Source organism: Sus scrofa, chromosome 10, assembly GCF_054392235.1.
Source record: "Sus scrofa isolate SSC_HxYL_T2T_F1_AM1 chromosome 10, Sscrofa_HxYL_maternal_Yorkshire_Landrace_v2.0, whole genome shotgun sequence".
Taxonomy (NCBI): domain Eukaryota; kingdom Metazoa; phylum Chordata; class Mammalia; order Artiodactyla; family Suidae; genus Sus; species Sus scrofa.
Genome location: NC_139392.1, coordinates 66,120,239 through 66,141,234, shown reverse-complemented (window position 1 = coordinate 66,141,234; position 20,996 = coordinate 66,120,239). Strand labels below are relative to the sequence as shown.

The following is a 20,996-nucleotide window of genomic DNA, read 5'->3' as shown; positions in this document are numbered from 1 at the left end:
CTGTTGTGGCTCAGTGGTAAAGAACCCGACTAGTATCCATGAGGATGCTGGTTCATTCCCTGGCCCCGCTCAGTGGGTTGGGGATCTGGCATCACCGTGAGCTGTGGTGTGGGTCACAGACACATTTGGGATCTGGCATGACTGTGGCTACAGCTGTGGCTGTGGTGTACACCAGCAGCTGTGGCTCTGGGTACAACTCCCTCCACCCCCCCCAAAAAAAGACACACAAAAAAAGAATAGGCATGATTTCCTTTTGACCTTCCAGCCTTGGTTTCTGCAAAAGCTTTCAATGTACACACAGCTCTATTTGAAATGGAAATATCTGAATGTTCTTCTCAGTTTAAAAAAAATAACAGACAAGGAACTGAAGCTATTCAGTCACTACAGTAAAATGTGTAACAGACTAGTTACATGTTTATATATATGTTTTATATATACAATTAGATATGCAATGCACTACAGTTTACATATATATGAGTACAAACACACACATATGGTGAAGGGGGAGTAATAGCAATAGGGAAGCAGAGCGAAATGAGGAAAGAGACCAGAGAGGGGACAGAGGCAGGGGGAAGGACAGACGGTTGCAGGGAGGTCAGACCCCTGGGAAGTGAGCCTCGAGAGGCACCGTGCTCCACATAGAACAGGAGCAGAGTGTGACCAGCAGAAACACAGGCTTTTCTATGGTGACATTCTTTATTATTATTATCATTATTATTTTGTCTTTTTAGGACTGCACCCATGGCATACAGAGGTTCCCAGGCTAGGGGTCACATCAGAGCGACTTATGCAACGCTGGATCCTTAACCCACTGAGTGAGGCTGGGGATCAAACCCACAAGCTCATGGTTCCTAGTGGGATTCGTTTCCGCCGAGCCACGATGGAAACTCCTCTATAGTGACATTCTAACCTTGCAGCTTTTTATGACTTCGTCAAAGGCTCCTGAAGTCATAATGCATTTTCACAGGAGGGGAGCGGAGGGAAGGGAGCTTTCAGGTCTGTGCTGGGAAGCAGCGTGTTCCAAGTGCATCTTGCGGGCACTGGGTAAAGGCTGCAGAGTGAATGAAAGAATGAATGAGTGACCAGGTACCATTAAGAGGGAGGGGTTTGCCAGTACGTTTCATGTAGAAAGACCACCACCTGGATCCTTTAGAGAAGAAAACAGTGTGTGTGCTGGGGTGTGAGTTTTTGATCACAGGTGAATGATGCATGTATTGGGTTCTTGTATTACTCTTCCATTAATTACAGCTCCAAACTTTTTCTCCCAAAGGGCAAAACCGATGATGAGGGGGAAATTAATTATGAGAGAAAAGGTGAAATTTATAAAGACCTTGTCACACTTTTAAAAGAAAAATCAGCAGTATTTTCAGAAAATATGTCTAAACAGGTAAGTTTTACAGTCTCTCTTGAACTTTAATAGCATTATTTTAGGCTACAACTTTCTATAATATTAAAAAAAATCAGAGCGTAATGCTGTCTGGTTTTGGGCAGTACTTACAATTATTAGTGTTTTCCACAATATAAAGCAATAAATATTGTAAATGTAGCAATTTAAGAATGTTTCTGATTTTCTTTGGGTGAAAGGTATAATATTTCAAAGTGCATTCTAAACAGGACTTTTTCATCTTCCTTTTTGAATGAATTAATTACACTAAGAACAAAGGACTCAGTTCTGTGAATGAAGCCTGGATATTTTGTGTTTATCCTTTCTAAGGATCCCATGATTACCACTTACTTGGAGTGTCTTAAAAAATGTGTCAACTGCATGTGCATGAGGTCTATGCTTTTGTGTCTCCCGTGTTTTTTTGTTGTTGTTGTTGTTTTGTTTTGTTTTTGTCTTTTTTTTTTTTTTTTTTAGGGTCGCACTCATGGCATTTGGAAGTTCCCAGGCTAGGGGTCAAATTGGCGCTGCAGCTACTAGCCTACACCACAGGCACAGCAATGCCAGATCTGAGCAGTGTCTGCGACCTACACTGCAGCGCAGGGTGGCACCAGATCCTCAACCCACGGAGCAGGGCCAGGGATCAAACCTGCATCCTCATTGATATTAGTTGGGTTCGTCACTGCTGAGCCACAATGGGAACTCCTCTCCTATGGTTTTTGAAATAGTGCTGGACAAAAATATCAGTCAATGTAATATTTGGGGAAAGAAAATCTTGGTTGAAGCTGATGTGAGTAAGAAATTGGTATGCAAGACTCTAAGGTGATATACTTGTGCTCCAGGCTGATTCTCAGGTTGATGGCAATTCTGCAGGCCCCACAGAAGGGTATTTATCAGATCCACTTTCTTTCTGATGTTGCTGCTTCTGGAATGCTCCATTTTCTTGCTCAACTGCTATTGCTCTTTGTCATCATTTTGTGGATTCTTTTTGTTTCCTGGTGTTTGGTTCCCCATTTCCTGGCCCCCAGTTTTCCATCATTGTTGTTGTCATCATAAAATACATATATACATAAAATATAAAATTTGCCATGTTAACCATTTCATGTATATATTTATTTATTTCTTCTTCAGCCGCATCTATGGCATATGGATGTTCCTGGGCCAGGGATCGAACCCGAGCCTCCGCAGTGACGACACCGGATCCTTAATCCGTTGCACCACAGCGGGATCTCCTTTAACCATTTTAAGTATCTCATTCTGGCATGAAGTACATTCACAATGTCGTGCCACCAATACTCCTGTTTCCAAGTCCTTTCCATCATCTGAGACTCTCCATTTCTCTTCCCCCAGCACTGGGTAAACCCCAGTCTGCTCTGTCCCTGGAAAGGTGCCTGTTCCAGGTACTTCATATAAGTGAATCATAGGTAGTATGATTTGTCCTTTTATGTTTGGTGTATTTCATGTAGTATAATGTTTTTAAGATTCATCCATGATGCGCCTGTATCTGAACTTCGTTCCTTTTTATGGCTGAATGATGCTCCATTTATGTAGAGACCCCCGTTTGTTTTTCTCTTCGTCTGTTGATGGGCACTTGGCTTTTTCTACCTCTTGGGTATTGTGAAAAATATTATGAATATTGCTGTTCAAGTGCCTGTTTGCGTCCCCGTTTCCAATTCTTTTGGGTCTAAACATGGGAGTAGAATGTCTGGGTCATATGGTAACTCCACGTTTAACTTTTGGCGGGAACTGTCAGACTGTTTCCATAGCAGCTGAGCTGTCTCGTAGCTCTCCCAGCAATGAATGAAGATCCCAGGTTCTTCACTTCCTCCTCAACACTTGCTATTTTCTTTGAGTGTGTTTATTATAGACATCCTCGTAAGTCTGAACATGGTATCCTATTATGGTTTTGATTTGCATTTCCTAATGATTAGTAATATTGAGCCTATTTTCATGTCCTTACTGGTCATTCCTATGTCTTTGAAGAAATATCTATTCAAGTCCTTTGTCCATTTTACGTATTTATTTATTTATTTATTTGCCTTTTTAGGGCTGCACGTGTGGCATATGGAAGTTCCCAGACTAGGGGTTGAATCAGACCTGCAGCTGCCAGCTTACACCACAGCCACAGCAATGCAGGATCCGAGCCACGTCTTTTACGTACATCACAGCTCACAGCAATGCCCAGTACTTAACCCACTGAGCAAAGCCAGGGATTGAACCTGTGTCCTCATGGATACTAGTTCGGTTCATTACCGCTGAGCCACAATGGAACCCATATTTTAATTTTTTAAAATGGTTTTACTTGAAGTATAGTTGATTTACAATGTTGTATTAGTTTCAGGTTATAGCAAAGTGATTCAGTTATACATGTATAGGTAGGTAGCTAGATACTCTTTTTCAGATTCTTTTCTCTTGTAGGTTATTACAAAATATTGAGTATAGTTCCCTGCGTCTTTTGTCAATTTTAAAAATTAAATCATCTCTTTGTTGTTGAGCTGGAGTTCTTAACCTGCGGAGCCACAATGGGAACTCTGACTTTCTATATGAATTTTAGAATGCTTGGTTTTACCATTTCTGCAAAAAACACCCAAGGATTTTTGATAGGAATTTTATTGGATCTGTAGATTATTTTGTGTAGCATTGTCATCTTAACAATATTAGCTTCTAATCCATGAACATGAAACGTCTTTCTTTCCATTTGTTTGTGTCTAATTTCTTTCAGTAATCTTTTATAGTTTTCAGCGTACAAGTCTTTTGCCTCTTGGGTTAAATTTGTTCCTAAGTATTTTATCCTCCATCAGAAATAGAATTGTTTTCTTAATTTCCTTTTTGATTGCCCATTGCTGGCATTTAGAAATACAGCTCATTTTTGAGTGTTGAAATCTGATCTGACTTTTGAACGTGAAATTCGGAATCAAATCTTGCAACTTTACTGAATTTATTTAACTCAATTTCTTTTGAATCTTTAGGTTTTTCCACATATGAGATCATGTCATCTGTGAACGGAGACATTGACTTTTTCCTTTCCAATTTGGATGATTGAAACTTCTTTTTCTTGCAAATTCTGTGGTTAGAACATGTAGGACTCTGTTGAATAGAAGTGGCCAAAGTAGATCCCTTGTCTTAGTTTTGATCTTAGGGAAAATGCCATCAGGTTTTACTATTGAATGTGATGTGAGCATGGGTTTTTCATATATGGCCTTTATCGTGTTGAGGAAGCTCTCTTCTCATCAGTTTTCTTTTTCTTGGCACACCCCATCATTTCGGTAGAGCTTCCCGAGTAAGAGAGTCACATAGTAAGGAAAAAATTGAGGGTTAGCATATTTGAAAGTATCATTGCTCTTCTCTCTTGGTTGTTGTTTCTGTAATGATAGTTTGAAAATAATTTTTTCTTAGAATCTTAAAGGCATTTTCCTATGTGACCTATTTGTTTTGGCTTTTCCCATCTAACAAGCCTTTAGGATTTTCCCTTATCCCTGATGTTCTGTAATTTTCATGATGATATGGTTGGTGCTGGTTTTTGTTTGTTTTTCATTAATGATGACATATGTCCTTCAGAACTGGAAAAAATATTTCTGTATTACATCTTTAATCATTTTTTCCTCTCTGTTTTCTTTGTTCTTTTTTTTTTTTTTTGAAACTTACTATTTAGATTTTGGTGCCTCTGAGACTGATCCTCTGAATTTTTTTTCTTTTCTCTTACCTCACCCCTCTTTCTGCAAATATTCCTTTGCTTTGTCTTCCAAGCATCTTTAAAGTTTAAGCTCACATATTTTTAATGTTTCTTTTAGGGGTGTTTATTTTTACAGAACATATGCTCTCATTTCTCTTGGGTGAGAAAACCTAGGAGCAAAATGGCAAGGTTGTATGGTGGTTCTATGTTTCACTTTTAAGCGACTGGTAAACTGCTATCCAAAGTGGTTGTCATAGTCTACATGCAACCCTGGCAACGTATGAGAGTTACAGTTCCACATATGTGTCAATAATTGGTATGGTCAGGAGCTCCCATTGTAGCTCAGTGGGTTACAAACCCTACTAGTATCCATGAGGATGCAGGTTTGATCCCCAGCCCTGCTCTGTGGGTTAAGGATCTGGTGTTGCTGTGAGTTGCAGTGTATGTCACAGATGTGGCTTGGATCCTGTGTTGCTGTGGCTGTGGCGTAGGCTGGCAGGTGCGGCCCTAAAAAAACGCCAAAAAAAAAAAATGGTACCATCAGTCCTTTATTTTATTTATTTATTTTTGTCGTTTTGCCTTTTCTAGAGCTGCACCTGCAGCATATGGAAGTCCCAGGCTAGGGGTTGAATCAGAGCTGTAGCTGCCAGCCTACACCAGAGCCACAGCAAAGCAGGATCCGAGCCGCATCTGCGACCCACACCACAGGTCACGGCAACATTGGATCACTAACCTGCTGAAGGAGGCTGGGGATCGGACCCGCAACCTCATGGTTCTTAGTCAGATTCGTTAACCACTGAACCACAATGGGAACTCCGATCAATCCTTTATTTTAGACATTCTAATAGGTGTGCTCCGATATCTTACTGAGTTTGTATTTGCATTTCTTGAATGCATCCTTTCATATGCTTATTTGCCATTCATATATCTTAAGTGGTAAAAGTGTATATTCAGATCTTTGCCCATTTTTTATTGAGTTGTTTGGTTTCTCATTATTGAGTTGTGAAATATATATATATATACACACACACACATATATATAGGCTTATATATTCTTTCAGATATAGGATCCATAAATATTTCCTCCTAGTTTGTGGCTTGCCTTGTCATTCTCCATAGTCCTTCAAAGAACAAATGTCTTCATTTTTCATGAAGTCCAACTAATTTTTTTTTTAGTGTTCTGTCTAATAAAGTTTTACCAAACCCATTGTCAAAAAGGTTTTCTCCAATACTTTCTTCCAGAAATTTTTAAATGTTTGGTTTTAAATTTAGGCCTATGATCCATTTTAATTTATTTTTTGTATATGATACGAGGTTATGGATCAAAGTTCATTTTTTTTTAATTTTACATGTAGATATTGTTCCAGCATCATTTTTTGAAAAAAAAATTCTCCTTTCTTTGCTGAATTACCTTTATTGTCAAAAATCAGTTGTCCATTTAATGGTTATATTTATGTCCCATTGATCCATTTGTCTCTTTTTAGACCAGTACTGCACTGTCCTGATTCCTGTAACTTTAAAATAAGACCTTAAAGTCAGGTAGTGTCAATCCTCCAGTATTGTTGGTCTTCAAAGTTGCTGTCCATCTTGTCCATGTCCATTCAAATTTAATTTAATTTAATTTAATTTACTTATTTATTTTATTTGTGTATTTTTTTAAGCCTGTACCCATGGTATATGGAAGTTCTTTCTGAGGCTAGGGGTTGAATCGGAGCTACAGCTGCCAGTCTACGTAGGCCAGAGCCCCAGCCACGCCAGATCTGAGCTGCATCTGCAACTTACACCACAGCTCCCAGCAACACTGGATCCCCAACCCACTGAGTGAAACCAGGGATAGAATCCACATCTTCATGGATACTAGTTGGATTCGTTTCCCCTGCACCACAGCAGAACTCCCTGCCTTCAAATTTTAGAGTCAACTTGCCAATTTCCTCATAAAAGTCCTGAAAGCATTATGATTGATGTAGTATTGAATCTGTAGATCAACTTAGGGAGAACTGCCTCTTAACAATACCGGGGTTTCCAATTCATGGAAGACAGTATGTCTCTCCATTATTTAGTGTATTTAGGATGTCTCTCCATCTTATTGGATGTCTCTGAGCAATGATTTGTAACTTCCAGTGCATGTCTTACACATGTCTTGTGACACTCATCTGTAAATATTTACTATCTGAGGCCTCTTGTTAATGATAAAGTTTCAATTTCTGATTGTTTGTTGCTACTATATAAAAATACACTTGATTTTTGTATATGGATTTTATTTCCTGAAACTTGGTTAAGGTTTGCAAAACATTAGTTTTGCATAATTTGTAGATTCTAAAGGGTTTTCTCTTTCTTTTTTTTAATAGTAGAGTGAATTTTTTTTTACAATCTCAGTGTACATGGGGATATTTTTGTATAATACTCTGACTATAAAATTATAATGTTGGATAATTAGATGTTTTCTATACCTAACCTTAAATATCCAAATATTTGGCGTCATGTAGGCAATTGCTTTGATTACCTTATATTTACCTTTGGTATTGTTTATTTAGATGAACTTGCTGGGTGTGAGAGTGTATTACTTTGTGTGTGTGTGTGTGTGTGTGTGTGTGTGTGTGTGTGTGTGTGCGTGCAGGGCTGCACCTGTATATGGAAGTTCCCAGGTTAGGGGTCAAATTGGAGTTGCAGCTGCCAGCTACACCACAGCCACAGCAACGCCAAATCTGAGCCATGTCTGCAACCTATGCCATAGCTCATGGCAGCCCTGGATCCTTAACCCCTGAGCGAGGCCAGGGATTGAATCTGTGTCCTCATGGATTCCAGATGGATTTGTTACCGCTGAGCCACAAGGGGAACTCCGAGAGTGTATTTGTAATCAAGATGCTGAAATAATAATATAAAAACATGTCAGACTGACAGTTCCTAAGCCTCACAAAGGTCTGCTTTAGTGTATTTTTGTTTTGAGATTAGATCCTCAAGGCTTTGAGACATCAGGGGATGTTTGACTTTAGGATTTGACTGTAAGAGATTTCCTTGTTAACTTTCATTCTTTTTCTAATTACTGTGCTTTCAAATATAGGCTGTCACCTGGTGCCTGTTTAGGGTGGTGCAGGCTTTGCAGTTCGGCTGTTTCCAGCCTAAAGGGTTTTCTAGGTAGATCACCACATCTGTGAATAAAGAGCATCTTACCACTTCCATTCCAGTTTCAGTCATTTCATTTCTTTTCCTTTCCTTACTGTGCTAGCTGGACCCTCTAGTACAGACCTGAAGAGATGTGTAGTTTCTTGTTCCCAATGCTAAAGGGAAACTTTCAGTTTCTCGTTGTTAAGTGTGTTAGCTGTAGATTTTTTCATAGATGAAATACAGAAGGTTGAGGAAATTCCCCTCTATTCCAAGTTGTTGAGAACTTCATTAGGAAAGGATGTTGGATTTTAGCAAATGATATTTCTATACCAATTGCGTTCATCATGTAGGAGGTTTTTTTTGTTTTGTTTTGTTTTTTTAGTTTAACGTGAATTACATCGATTTTGGAACGATAAATTCACCTTACATTTCTGGGACAAACTTCATTTGTTCAGCATATGTCATTCTTTTTATATTTTAAAATTTAATTTGCTATGATTTTGTTAAGGTTTGCATCTGGGTAAGATTATCAATGCGTACTTTTCTTCAGTGTCTTTGTCTGGTTTTGGTATCTGAGTAATACTTGGCCTCAGAGAATGAGTGGGAAAGTCTTGTCTCCCCTTCACCTCCTGGAAGACTTTGTGTTGAACTGTTACTCTTTCTGTCCTGTTTGGTAAAATTCACCAGTGAAGCTCTCTGGGTCTGGAGAGTTCTTTGTGGGCAAGTTTTTAACTACAAATTCAATGTCCTTACTAGCAATAGGGCTATGCAGGTTATCTGTTTCTCTTTGAGGAACTTAGTGGGTTGTCTTTATAGGAATGTCTCCCTTTCATCTAAGTTGTTGTTGAGTTGATTGGTATAAACTTATTTATAATATTCTTTTTTTTTATTTTTTACAGCCACACCTGTAGCAGATGGAAATTCCCAGGCTAAGGGTCAAAGTGGAGCTTCAGCTGCCTGCCTACACCACAGACATGGCAATACCAGACCCAACCCACATCTCTGACCTACGCCACAACTTGTGCCAACACTGGATCCTGGATCCTTAATCCATTGGTGTGTTAGATCATTTATATTTATGTGTATGTTAGTCTGCCAGTTTAGTTTTGTTTTTTGTTTCTTCCATTTATTTTTTCTTTTTCCTGGTTTTCTTTGGATTACTTGAACAGTTTTTTGTTTTTTATTTGTTTTTTTTTTAATTTTTGTCTTTTTAGCACTTCACCCGTGGCATTTAGAGGTTCCAAAGCTAGGGGTCAAATTGGAGCTGTAGCCACTGGCCTACACCACAACCACAGCAATGCTGGATCTGGGCCGCATCTGCAACCTGCAGGACAGCTCACGGCATCGTTAACCCACTGAGCGAGGCCAGGGATCACACCTGTGTCCTCATGGATGCTAGTCAGATTCATTTCCACCAAGCGACAATGGGAACTCCTGAACAGTTTTTTAAATTCTATTTTGTTTTTTCCGTAGTGTTTTGATTGTATCTCTTTGTATAGAGTTTTTGGTGGTGGTTATAGGCCATTGTCTTATACATAACTTACCATTATTTCCTGGTTTGACATTTTCCCACTTGAGTGATGTGTATAAACCATAATTTCCTTTTACATCCCTTTACCTTCTCATTTATATTTGTCTTTACTTCTTTCACATTGATAACTGTATGAGAATGTTATAATTTGGGCTTCAACCATCAAACATCATTTAGACAATTTAAGAGGGGAATAAAAGTCTTCTGTATTATTCTTTTCTTCCTTCTGATCTGGCCTATTTACTTTTTAAAAGTCGTATCCTTTCTATTTTAAAATTTCCTTTTCTTTTAGGTAGGTCTGTTGGTGACACGTTCTCTTGGTTTTTCTTTATTTTTATTTTATTTTATTTTACTTATTTTTTTCTGCTGTACAGCATGGGGACCAAGTTGCACTTACATGTACACATTTTTTTTCCTCCCTTTGTTCTGTTGCGATATAAGTATCTAGACATGGTTCTCAATGCTACACAGCAGGATCTCATTGTAAATCCATTCCAAGAGCAATAGTTTGCATCCGATAACCCCACACTCCAGATCCCTCCCACTCCCTCCCTCTCCCCCCAGGGAAGCCACAAGTCTATTCTCCAAGTCAATGATTTTCTTTTCTGTGGAAACGTTCATTTGTGCTCTATATGAGATTCCATTTATAAGTGATATCATATGGTATTTGTCTTTGTCTTTCTGATTTACTTCACTCAGTATGAGAGTCTCTAGTTCCATCCATGTTGCTGCAAATGACATTATTTTGTTCTTTTGATGGCTGAGTAATATTCCATTGTGTATATATAATACATCTTCCTAATTCAATCATCTATCAATGGACATTTAGGTTGTTTCCATGCCTTGGCTATTGTGAATAATGCTGCAATGAACATGCGGGTGATGTGTCTTTTTTAAGGAAACTTTTGTCCAGATATATGCCCAAGGGTGGGATTGCAGGGTCATATGGTAGTTCTATGTATAGATTTCTAAGGTATCTCCAAACTGTTCTCCATAGTGTCTGTACCAGCTTACATTCCCACCAACAGTGCAGGGGGGTTCCCTTTTCTCCACAACCCCTCCAGCACTTGTTATTTGTGGACTTACTAATGATGGCCATTCTGTCTGTTGTGAGGTGGTATCTCATGGTAGTTTTGATTTGCATTTCTCTTATAATCAGGGATGTTGAGCATTTTTTCATGTGTTTGCTGGCCATCTGTATATCTTCCTTGAAGAACAGTCTATTCAGGCCTTTTGCCCATTTTTCCATTGGGTGATTGGCTTTTTTGCTGTTGATTGGTATAAGCTGCTTGTATATTCTAGAGATTAAGCCCTTGTCAGTAGCATCATTTGAAACTATTTTCTCCCATTCTGTAAGTTGTCTTTTTGTTTTCTTTTTGGTTTCCTTTGCTGTGCAAAAACTCATCAGTTTGCTTAGGTCCCATTGGTTTATTTTTGCTCTTATTTCTGTCTCTTGGTTTTTCTTTATCAGAGAACATCTCAAATTCCCCTTTATTCTTGAAGAATATTTGCATTGAATATGGTATTCTGGGTTGACAGTTCTTTATTTTTAGCACTTGAAAAATGTTGTTATAGCCTTTCTGGCCTCCATGTTTTCTCATGAGAAATTGAGTATTATTTTAATTTTTTTTCCCGTATAGCAAAAAGTTGTTTCTCATTGCGTTGAATATTTTCCTTGTCTTTAGTTTTATGAAATTTGATTATTATGTGTCTTGACACAGATGTCTTTAAATTTATTATGTTTAGGGTTTGTTCAACATCTTGAATCTTAGATTTATGTCTTTTTCCAAGTTTGGGAAATTTTCAGACATTCTGAGAATGCATTTTCAGCCTGATCTTTTTTCTCCTCTCCTGGTGCTGTGATGACATGAATGTTGGAATTTTTGCTGTGGTCCCACAGATCTTGAGGCTGTTTATTTTTTTCAATATGTTTTCTCTTTGTTTTTCAGACTGGGTAATTTCTATTGTTTTGTCTTCAAGTTCATGATTCTCTCTTCTGTCCTCTCTATCCTGTTGCTGAGCTATCCAAGTGAGTTAGTTTTGTTTGTAAATTTCAGTTTTTCACATTTCTGTTTGGTTCTTATTTATACCATCTGTTTATTTGCTGAGACTTGCTGATTTTTCACTTGTTTCAAGTCTCGGTAATTGCTCATTGAAGCATGTTTATGGTGGCTGCTTTAAAATCTTTTTCCAACATCTATTTGAGATTATTTCGTCATCTACTTTCTCTTGGTACAGGTGCTTAATCATCATCCTTTCTCATTCAGCTTGTGATGTTCCTTGTTCATGGTATGATGAGTGATTATTGCATCTTGGACATTTTTGGCATTGTGTTACAAAACTTTGGATTTTATTTAAACTTTTTGTTTTAACAGGCCTTCTCGAATACCTCACTGGTATAGATCTGGGGTGCTCCAAGTTATGGGTAGAAATCCAAGTTTCCACTTGGACTATATTGAGAACCTAGTGATGTCAGGTGCCTCATTATCACTGGATGGGGCCTCTGCTAACACCACCCTGGCTGGGAGGGGAGTGCCTTATCACATGCTTCCCATGGGGCCTCAGCTTAAACCATGGGAGAGAAGCCCATTACTATTTGGCCATGCTGATTTTACTGCATCTCTTTAGGTGATCACATACTTTTTCTTCTTTAGCTTGTTGATATGGTCATTACTTTAATTTTTAAATATTGAACCAATACTGAATCCTGGGGTATATCCTCCTTGGTCATGATGTCTTACCCTGTTTGACATGGCTAGATGTAATTTGATAATATTTTACTAAAGATCTTTGCATCTGTATTCATGAAGGATATGGGTTAGTAGTTACCTTTTAATATCTTTGTCTGGTTTTGGTACCTGGGTAATGTGGCCTCAAAATGAATTGGCCTGTATTCACTATGTTTCTTCTTTCTGGAATTGTTTATGTAGATTTCTGTGTTAAATATTTGGTAGGATTTACCAGTGAAGCTATCTTTCCCTGGAGGGTTCTTTGTTGAAAGGTTTTATATTGAGAATTTGATTTCTTTAATAAATACAGAACTCTTCAGATTACTTTTTTGTTTTGTTTTGTTTTGGCTGTGTCCATGGCCTGTGAAAGTTCCTGGGTCAGGGATCAAACCCATGCCACAGCAGTGACAATGCCAGATCCTTAACCTGCAGTGCTACCAGGGAGCTCCCAGATTTCTTCTTCTTAGAGTTTTGGTGGTTTGTGTCTTTCCATGAATTTGTATATTTTATCTAACTTACCTAATTTATTGGCACACTCCACTCTTATCTTCTGATGTCTGGAGGATCTGCTGTGATAACCCATCTTTCACTCCTAATATTGGTCATTTATATCTTCTTTCTCTCTCTCTCTTTTTTTAAGGGCCACACCCAAGGCAACTGGAAGTTCCCAGGCTAGGAGTTGAATTGGAGCTACAGCTGCCAGCCTACATCACAGCCACAGCAGTGCAAGATCCAAGCCGCATCTGTGACCTTCACCATAGCTCACAGCAACACTGGATCCCCAACCCACTGAGCGAGGCCAAGATTCAAACCCACAACCTTACGGATACTAGTTGGATTCATTTCTGCTGCACCACAATGAGAACTACTCTATCTTCTCTTTTTATTCTTAATTTGTCTGGAAGGAAGTGATCAATTGTATTGATCTTTTCAAAGAACAGCTCTTTTTTTCCTTGGTTTTTCTCTATTGTTTTCTCCTATTGCTTTTTACCTTATTTTATTTCTGCTTTTTATAATTTTCTTTATTCTGCTCTCTTTGGATTTTCTTTTCTTTTCTTTCTTTCTTTCTTTTTTGGTCTTTTTGTCTTTTCAGAGCTGCACTTGTGGTGTATGGAGGTTCCCAGGCTAGGAGTCAAATTGGAGCTGTAGCCACCAGCCTATGCCAGAGCCACAGCAACACAGAATCCAAGCCACATCTGTGACCTACACCACAGCTCATGGCAATACTGGATCCTTAACCCACCGAGTGAGGCCAGGGATCAAACCCATATCCTCATGAATGCTAGTTGGGTTTGCTAACCACTGAGCCATGATAGGAACTCCCTAATATGCTTTTCTTATTTAATTTCTTAGGTTGGAAATGTAGGCATTGATTCGAGACCTTTGTATAAACTTTTATGCTATAAATTTCTTTGTAAGCACTGTATAAACTGTGTCCCATAGACTTTTTATTTTTATTTATTTTATTTTTTGCTTTTTTTTTTCTTTAGGGCCACACCTGCAGCATATGGAAGTTCTCAGGCCAGGGGTTGATTTGGAGCTACATCTGCCAGCCTATGCCACAGCCACAGAAACACAGAATCCGAAGCTCATCTGTGAACTACACCATAGCTCACAGCAATGCTGGATCTTTAACCAACTCAGCAAGGCCAGGGATTGAACCTGCATCCTCACGGGGACTTACTGGGTTTGTAACACACTAAGCCACAATGGGAACTCCCCACAGACCTTTTTAAAAAATAAATTTTATTGGAGTATAGTTGACCTGCAAAATTATGTTAGTTTCAGCTGTACAGCAAAGTAAATTAGTTATACATATTCTTATATTCATTCCTTTTCAAATTCTTTTCCTATGTATATAAGTATTGAGTAGATTACCCTGTGCTATACAGTAGGTCCTTGTTACTTATCTGTTTTATATATAGTAGTGTGCATATGTTAATCTCAGCCCCTAATTTATACCCTCCTTCACATTTTCCTTTTGGTAACCATAAATTTGGTCAAAATCTTTGAGTCTGTTTCTGTTTTATAAGTTCTTTTGTATCATTTTTATTAGATTCCACATATAAGTGATCTCATATGATATATGTCTTTCTCTGTCTGATTTCACTTAGCATGAGAATGTCTAGATCCATCCATATTGCTGCAAATGGCATTATTTCATTCTTTTTTTTTTTTTTTTTAGGGCTGCACTGGCGGCATATGGAAATTCCCAGGCTAGGGGTGGAATCAGTGCTACAGCTGCTGGCCTACACCACAGTCACAGCAATTTGAGATCCAAACCATGTCTGTCACGTACACCACAGCTCATGGCAACACTGGATCCTTAACCCACTGAGCAAGGCCAGGGATTAAACCCACATCCTCATGCATCCTAGTTGGGTTTGTTAACCACTGAGCCATGAAGGTAGCTCCATTATTTCATTCTTTTTAATGGCTGAGTAATACTTCATTATATGTATTTACCACATTTTCTTTATCCGGTCCTCTGTTGATAGATATTTAGGTTGCTTCCATGTCTGGGACATAGATTTTGATATATTTTCATGCCAATCAACAAAGCTGAGGATTTTTCTAGGTATCTTCCTCCTACTGATTTCTATCTTGTTTCCATTGTACAATGTTTTGCATGAATTTTTGGTTTTTTTTAAATGTGTAGATGTTTGCTTTATGGCTTATAATGTGGTCTGTTTTGGTGAATTTTTCCTTGTGCATTTGAGAAGAATATGTGTACTGCTTTTGTCATGTGGCGTGTGCTATAAATATGAGTTCTGTTCAGTGGGTTGACAGTTTTCCTCATGTCTTTTACATTCTTTTTAATTGTTTTCTGCTCATTTTGTTGATTACTGAAAGGGAATTTTTGAAGTTTCCTAATTGTGGATTTATCTATTTTTCCTGTCCTATTTTGCTTTATGTCTTTTGAAGTTTTGTCTCATTTATCATGTCTGCCTTTAAACAATATTACATAGTTTCACAAGTAACTTAAGAACCCCATGGCAGGAGTTCCCATTTTGGCTCAGCAGTTAGTGAACCCAACTCGCATCCATGAGGATAGGGGCTCGATCCCTGATCTTGCTCAGGGGGTTAAGGATCCAGGCATTGCCATGAGCAGTGATGTAGGTCACAGACACGGCTCAGATCCCATGTTGCTGTGGCTCTGGCATAGGCTGGTGGCTACAGTTCTGATTCGACCCCTAGCCTGGGACCCTCCATATGCCATGGGTGCGACCCTAAAAGACAAAAAGACAAAAAAAAAAAAAAAAAGATCTATAACAGCATGCTTTGAATCCCTGTCCCTGTCCTTTGCACTATGGTCATGATTTTACTTTGACATGCTCCTGACCCCTCATCATAAAGGCTGCTCTGTATTTATTTTTATCATTTCTACATTCTTTTGTGTAGATCCTTGTTCTGTCTTGTATGAGACTCCTTGTGATTGAAGAGCTTCATGGACATGTTTTTAGCCTGGGTCTTCTGGCAGTAAATTCTCTCAGCTTTTCTTCATTTGCGAGCATCTTTATTTTGCCTTCATTTCTGAAAGAGTGGTTTGGGTTTTTTTGTTGGTTTTTTTGTCTCTGTATAGGATCTTGGGTTGACAGGTTATGGGTTTTTCCCTATCGTCACTTTAAAGATATCACTCTCTTGTCTTCTGAATGGCACTGTCTCTGATGAGAAGTCGCTTTTCATTGTTATGTCTCTTCCTCTGTCTGTAATGTGTCTTTTATCTCTGGCTACCTACAAGGTGTTCTCTTTATCCTTGGTCTCAGCAACTTGACTAAGATGTGTCCCAGTCTTTAGGGGGTCTGAGTGTCATTTAGTCTAGGGTGTCAGGGGTGGGTCACCCCACTCTGCTACTGTGTCTGCGTGCACCTCTCACCACTGTCAGCCTGAGTCCAGTAGAAGCCTTGGTCCTGATGTTGCCTGGATTCAATTTATGTTGCTAAGCAACACAAGTTAGAGCATCATGAAGCTTCCTTGTCGAGTTTATTGCCACGGTTAATGTTCACATAGCATGAGATAATTCAGAAGTGATATCATTGTAAAAATGTGCTCTTTTTTTTTTTAAATTAAAGGAAGTTAGATTCAGTGAAGAACAGCAAAAGGAAAAGGATCAGCTGAATGAGGTACCCAAGGAGGAGGAAGCAGCTGCCTTACATAAAGCCAGCAATGCTTCCCACAGGAGTAATTTGGAGAAGAACCAAATTAATTTGGGGAAGAATCAGATGACCAAGAGATTAGAGCCAAGTTTAAACTGGAAGACCACTGTTGATGCCAAAGAGTATGTAGACATTTATGTGATGGGTTTTCTGATACCTCCTTGCTAACCGTCCATTTGCCCACCTTTTCACATAACTTTATTTCATTGGAGAAAAGTCCAGAGGAGATAACTTACACCTCTTTCTGAAATCCAGTTCAGTTCCTCCCCCTCTTCACCTTCTAAGCAGGATTTGACCTTAAACAGGATTTGTATGCAGAGAACCATGAAGGGAGGGCACAGGTCACTTTCACGGTGTTGGTGAGTCCTGACAAATAACACATGAAAGAGATAATAGGACACATGGAGGAATCACACGGGAAATATGAGCAATGGGGTAAGGACCTGCTTAAGTACCATGTTAGGAGAATTAAGATTTAAACGACGTAATTAAATTTATGTAGCATTAATTAGAGAAAACTTCATAGAGGTAGTATCTTGTCTAAGAACAGAACTTTCAGTAAATACTATAAAAAAAAAGGAAAAACCCTCAAACCTTTGATAGACCTTAGTACAGTGGACACTGGTTTGCTAAATTTCTGAAATACAGAAACTAGTTCCATTTAGGACCTTCTACAAAGAGATGCCAAAGCAAAGATTAAGGGCCAGTGTTACCAAGACCAAAGCAGTCAGAAGGGCCTAGAGCACTTTTTAAAGTTTAACAAATACACTTACATGTTAACAGACTATTCTTTTTTAATTAATTTATTACAGTATAGTTGATTTACACTGTTGTGCCAATTTCTGCTATACAGCAAAGTGACCCAGTGACACATTCTTTTCTTAAATTTTCTTCCATCATGGTCTATCCCAAGAGACTGGATATAATTCCCTGTGCTGTACAGCTGGACCTCACTGCTTATCTATTCTGTTTGTTCTATGCTGTCTCCTTATTGGGTTAATAACTGGCTCCTGGCTGGTCACACAGGGACCCTCACCTGCAGGGATTCTCAGGAACACAGGTGACTATATTTTGGAAACAAACTCAGAGACCTGACAGAAGGAAGGGGCTCTGTGGAGGGAAGAGCCCAGCTTGCTCCTGGTCTCATTGGTTTGGGGGTGTTTGACCTCCATGGCTCTATTTGAGTGAGTCTCAAAATGACAGCTGTGTGGGCTACTCTGATAACTGGGAGGTGAGTTATGAAATACTGCTTTTCCATGGGCTTATTTTTTTTTATTAAGAATTTACTAAACCAGGAGTTGTCATTGTGGCTTAGTGGGTTACAAACCCGACTAGTATCCTTGAGAATGTGGGTTCAATCCCTGGCCTTGCTGAGTTAAGGATCCGGCATTGTCATGAGCTACAGTGTAGGTCGCAGACATGGCGTGGATCCCACATTGTTGTGGCTGTGGCATAGGCCAGCAGCTCCAGCTCCAATTCTACCCCTAGCCTGGGAATTTCCATATGCCACAAATGCAGCCCTAAACAAAAACTAAAATTTACTAAACCAATAGTCCATGCAAACCCAGTATGTGTCCACGATTTTGGTAAAGCTTGAGAATACCTGGAAAATTAGGCACAGGCCCTGCTGCAGTGTTGGGTGGGCAAGGTAAGGAAACAGGCAACTGTGATCCAGATACAGACTGCAGAGCCTTTCCAAGGATGACAGCCTGCAAAGAAATGCTTCTAGTAGGAAGAAATGCTGGACCAAGTGTTTCTCTAGCATACACAGTGCATGGCTGTACTTGAAAGATAGAAGGGACATCTCAGGTGTCAGATGAGATGGGAGCTCATAGCCACTCCCTGTGTCAGGGAAACATGTCACTTGGGTGCATGAAAATGATGCAATATTGGGATATATTTCTCTTTCTTTCTTTCTTTCTTTCTTTCCTCTTTCTTTCTTTCTTTCTTTCTTTCTTTCTTTCTTTCTTTCTTTCCTTCCTTCCTTCCTTCCTTTCTTCCTTCCTTCCTTCCTTCCTTCCTTCCTTCCTTCCTTCCTTCCTTCCTTCCTTCCTTTTTCTTTTTTGGTCTTTTTAGGGCCATACCCATGGCATATGAAGCTCCCAGGGTAAGGGGCAAATTGGAACTGTAGCTGGCAGCCTACACCACAGCCACAACAACACCAGAACTGAGCCTCATCTGTAACCTACTCCACAGCTCTCAGCAATGCTGGATCCTTAACCCACTGAGCGAGGCTGGGGCTTGAACCCGCATCCTCATGCATACTAGTTAGGTTCGTTACCACTGAGCCACCATGGGAATGCCTACATTTCTATTTTTAATTCCCTGTTAATCTGCACAATGTAATTAATAAAGTTCATATTTCTTCAGGAAAAGACGCTTACAAAGAGACAACCTAGAAGAAAAGCGTGGAGGAAGACTTGAGAAGCCCAGACCATCTATTTTGCCTGGAAGAGCACAGTTAATTCGGTGTGTTTCTGTTGACATGACCAGCTCTTCAAAGCTGCCCCACACAACAGTCTCATTAATGCTGGTTCATGGTACTCTGTCATATTAGGGCCCCAAGATAGTATAGTGACCATTAGTAGGAATGCTGTAGAAATGGTCAGAGTGGATTTCTTTCAATATATTTACAAGATCTCCTTTTAACATGGGAGTTTCTTTAAATACAATGATCTACTGGTATTAGTTACCTCTACATAAAGGAATATATTTAATGCAAAAAGCAGGTCAGTACGTATTAGCACAACAGGATCTTAGCTGGTCTCTTGCCAGTGAATAATCATGTCACAGCAAAACTATCCTCTTTCTGAGCCTCGCTTTGCTACCATTGATGGCTCTGCCAATTCTAAGGTGATATATGTTATTTCCCATTCAAACAGCCAGGAAGAGAAGGCCACCTAATAAAAATCTCACCCAGTTTTCAGCTTGGCGACAAAAGTGATATACCTGGGGGAGGAGGTTCAGCCATATGTTTACCTGAGGTGGTGGTGGTGATGGGAAGAAATTTCACATTATCAAATTTGCACACTTGGAAAAAACCCAACTTTGAGACTCTCTACAACACGTATGCCATTTTGGAGGGGTTCGATGTAACCAACAATTCCATTTTTTTGACAGTTTTTAAAAACACCGTCATGACTTGATATACATAAATTGTAAAATGATTACAGTAAGTTCAGTTAACTTCTATCTCCTCATACACATACTTTTTTTTTTTCCTGTGATAAGAACCCTTACTCTCTAAGTAACTTTCAAATATACCATATGGCAGTGTTCACTATAGCCATGTACATTACATCCTAGTACTTACTTATCTTATAATTGGAAGTGTGTACCTTTTGACCACCTTCCCCCAATTTCCCCTCCCCCCATCTCTGGTAACCACAGATCTGATTTTATGAATTCAGTATTTTTTTTTTTTTTTAAATTTCACATATAAGTGAACTACAGTATTTGTCTCACTCTGTCTGACTGATTTCACTTAGCATAATGCCCTCAAAGTTGGTCCATCTTGTTGCAAATGGCAGGATTTCCTTTGTTTGTGGCTGAGTAATATTCCATCATGTGTGTATATATACATCACATCTTCTTTATCCATTCATCCATTGATGGTCATTTAGGTTGTTTCCATGTCTTGGCTATTGTAAATGGTGCCACAAGGAGCATGGAAATACAAATATCTCTTTAAGGTACTAATTTCATTTCCTTCAGATATGTATCCAGAAGTGGAATTGCTGGATTGTATGGTTAGTTCTCTTTTTAACTTTTCGAGGAAACTCCATACTGTTTTTCATAGTGACTGTACCAACTGTCATATTTTTATTTTCATTCCATTCTGTGTTTTATCTATTCATTTGTTGATGGGCACTTAGATTGTTTCCATGTCTTGGCTGTTGTAAATAGCGCTGCTATGAACATTGGAATTTACATCCTTTCTTAGGAAGACCTGATCTCCTAGATTTTCTTCTGTAACCAACTCAGGTTTCCTGACATCTTTTGGACAAGAGAATACACGGGACAGAAACTCAGCTCCTGTGGCTTATCGAATAGGAACAGCCACCTCAGTTCAGGAGTTCCCCCCACCCCCACTGTGGCCGGAGAGCACAGTCACATTGTTCTGCACTTTTGTTTATTCATTTTATTTTTTAGGGTCACACCTGCAATATATAGAAGTTCCCAGGACAGGGGATCAAAGCAGAGCTGAAGCTGCCAACCTGCACCACAGCTACAGCAACACTAGATCTAAGCCTCATCTGAAACCTACACTGCAGCTCACAGCAATGCCAGATCCCTAACTTGATGAACAAGGCCAGGGATCGAATCTGCATTTTCATGGATACTGGTTGGGTTCTTAACCCACTGAGCCACAACAGGAACTCCCATTCTGCACTTTTGAAACTACAAGAAATGGAGCTCT

At 39.2% G+C, this 20,996-nt stretch overlaps 1 protein-coding gene across 23 annotated transcripts in view; it reads left to right on the top strand.

Moving 5' to 3' along the window:
* The window catches only part of ODAD2 (outer dynein arm docking complex subunit 2), a 186,558-nt gene that overhangs the window by 19,625 nt on the left and 145,937 nt on the right, over positions 1–20,996 (top strand). For all 23 annotated transcript variants that reach the window (XM_084979979.1, XM_021064724.2, XM_021064723.2 and 20 more), the window contains 3 exons: positions 1,271–1,387; positions 16,493–16,698; positions 18,947–19,045. In XM_084979979.1, the coding sequence (XP_084836105.1) occupies positions 1,271–1,387; positions 16,493–16,698; positions 18,947–19,045 (422 nt within the window). The remainder of the gene's footprint in view (positions 1–1,270; positions 1,388–16,492; positions 16,699–18,946; positions 19,046–20,996) is intronic.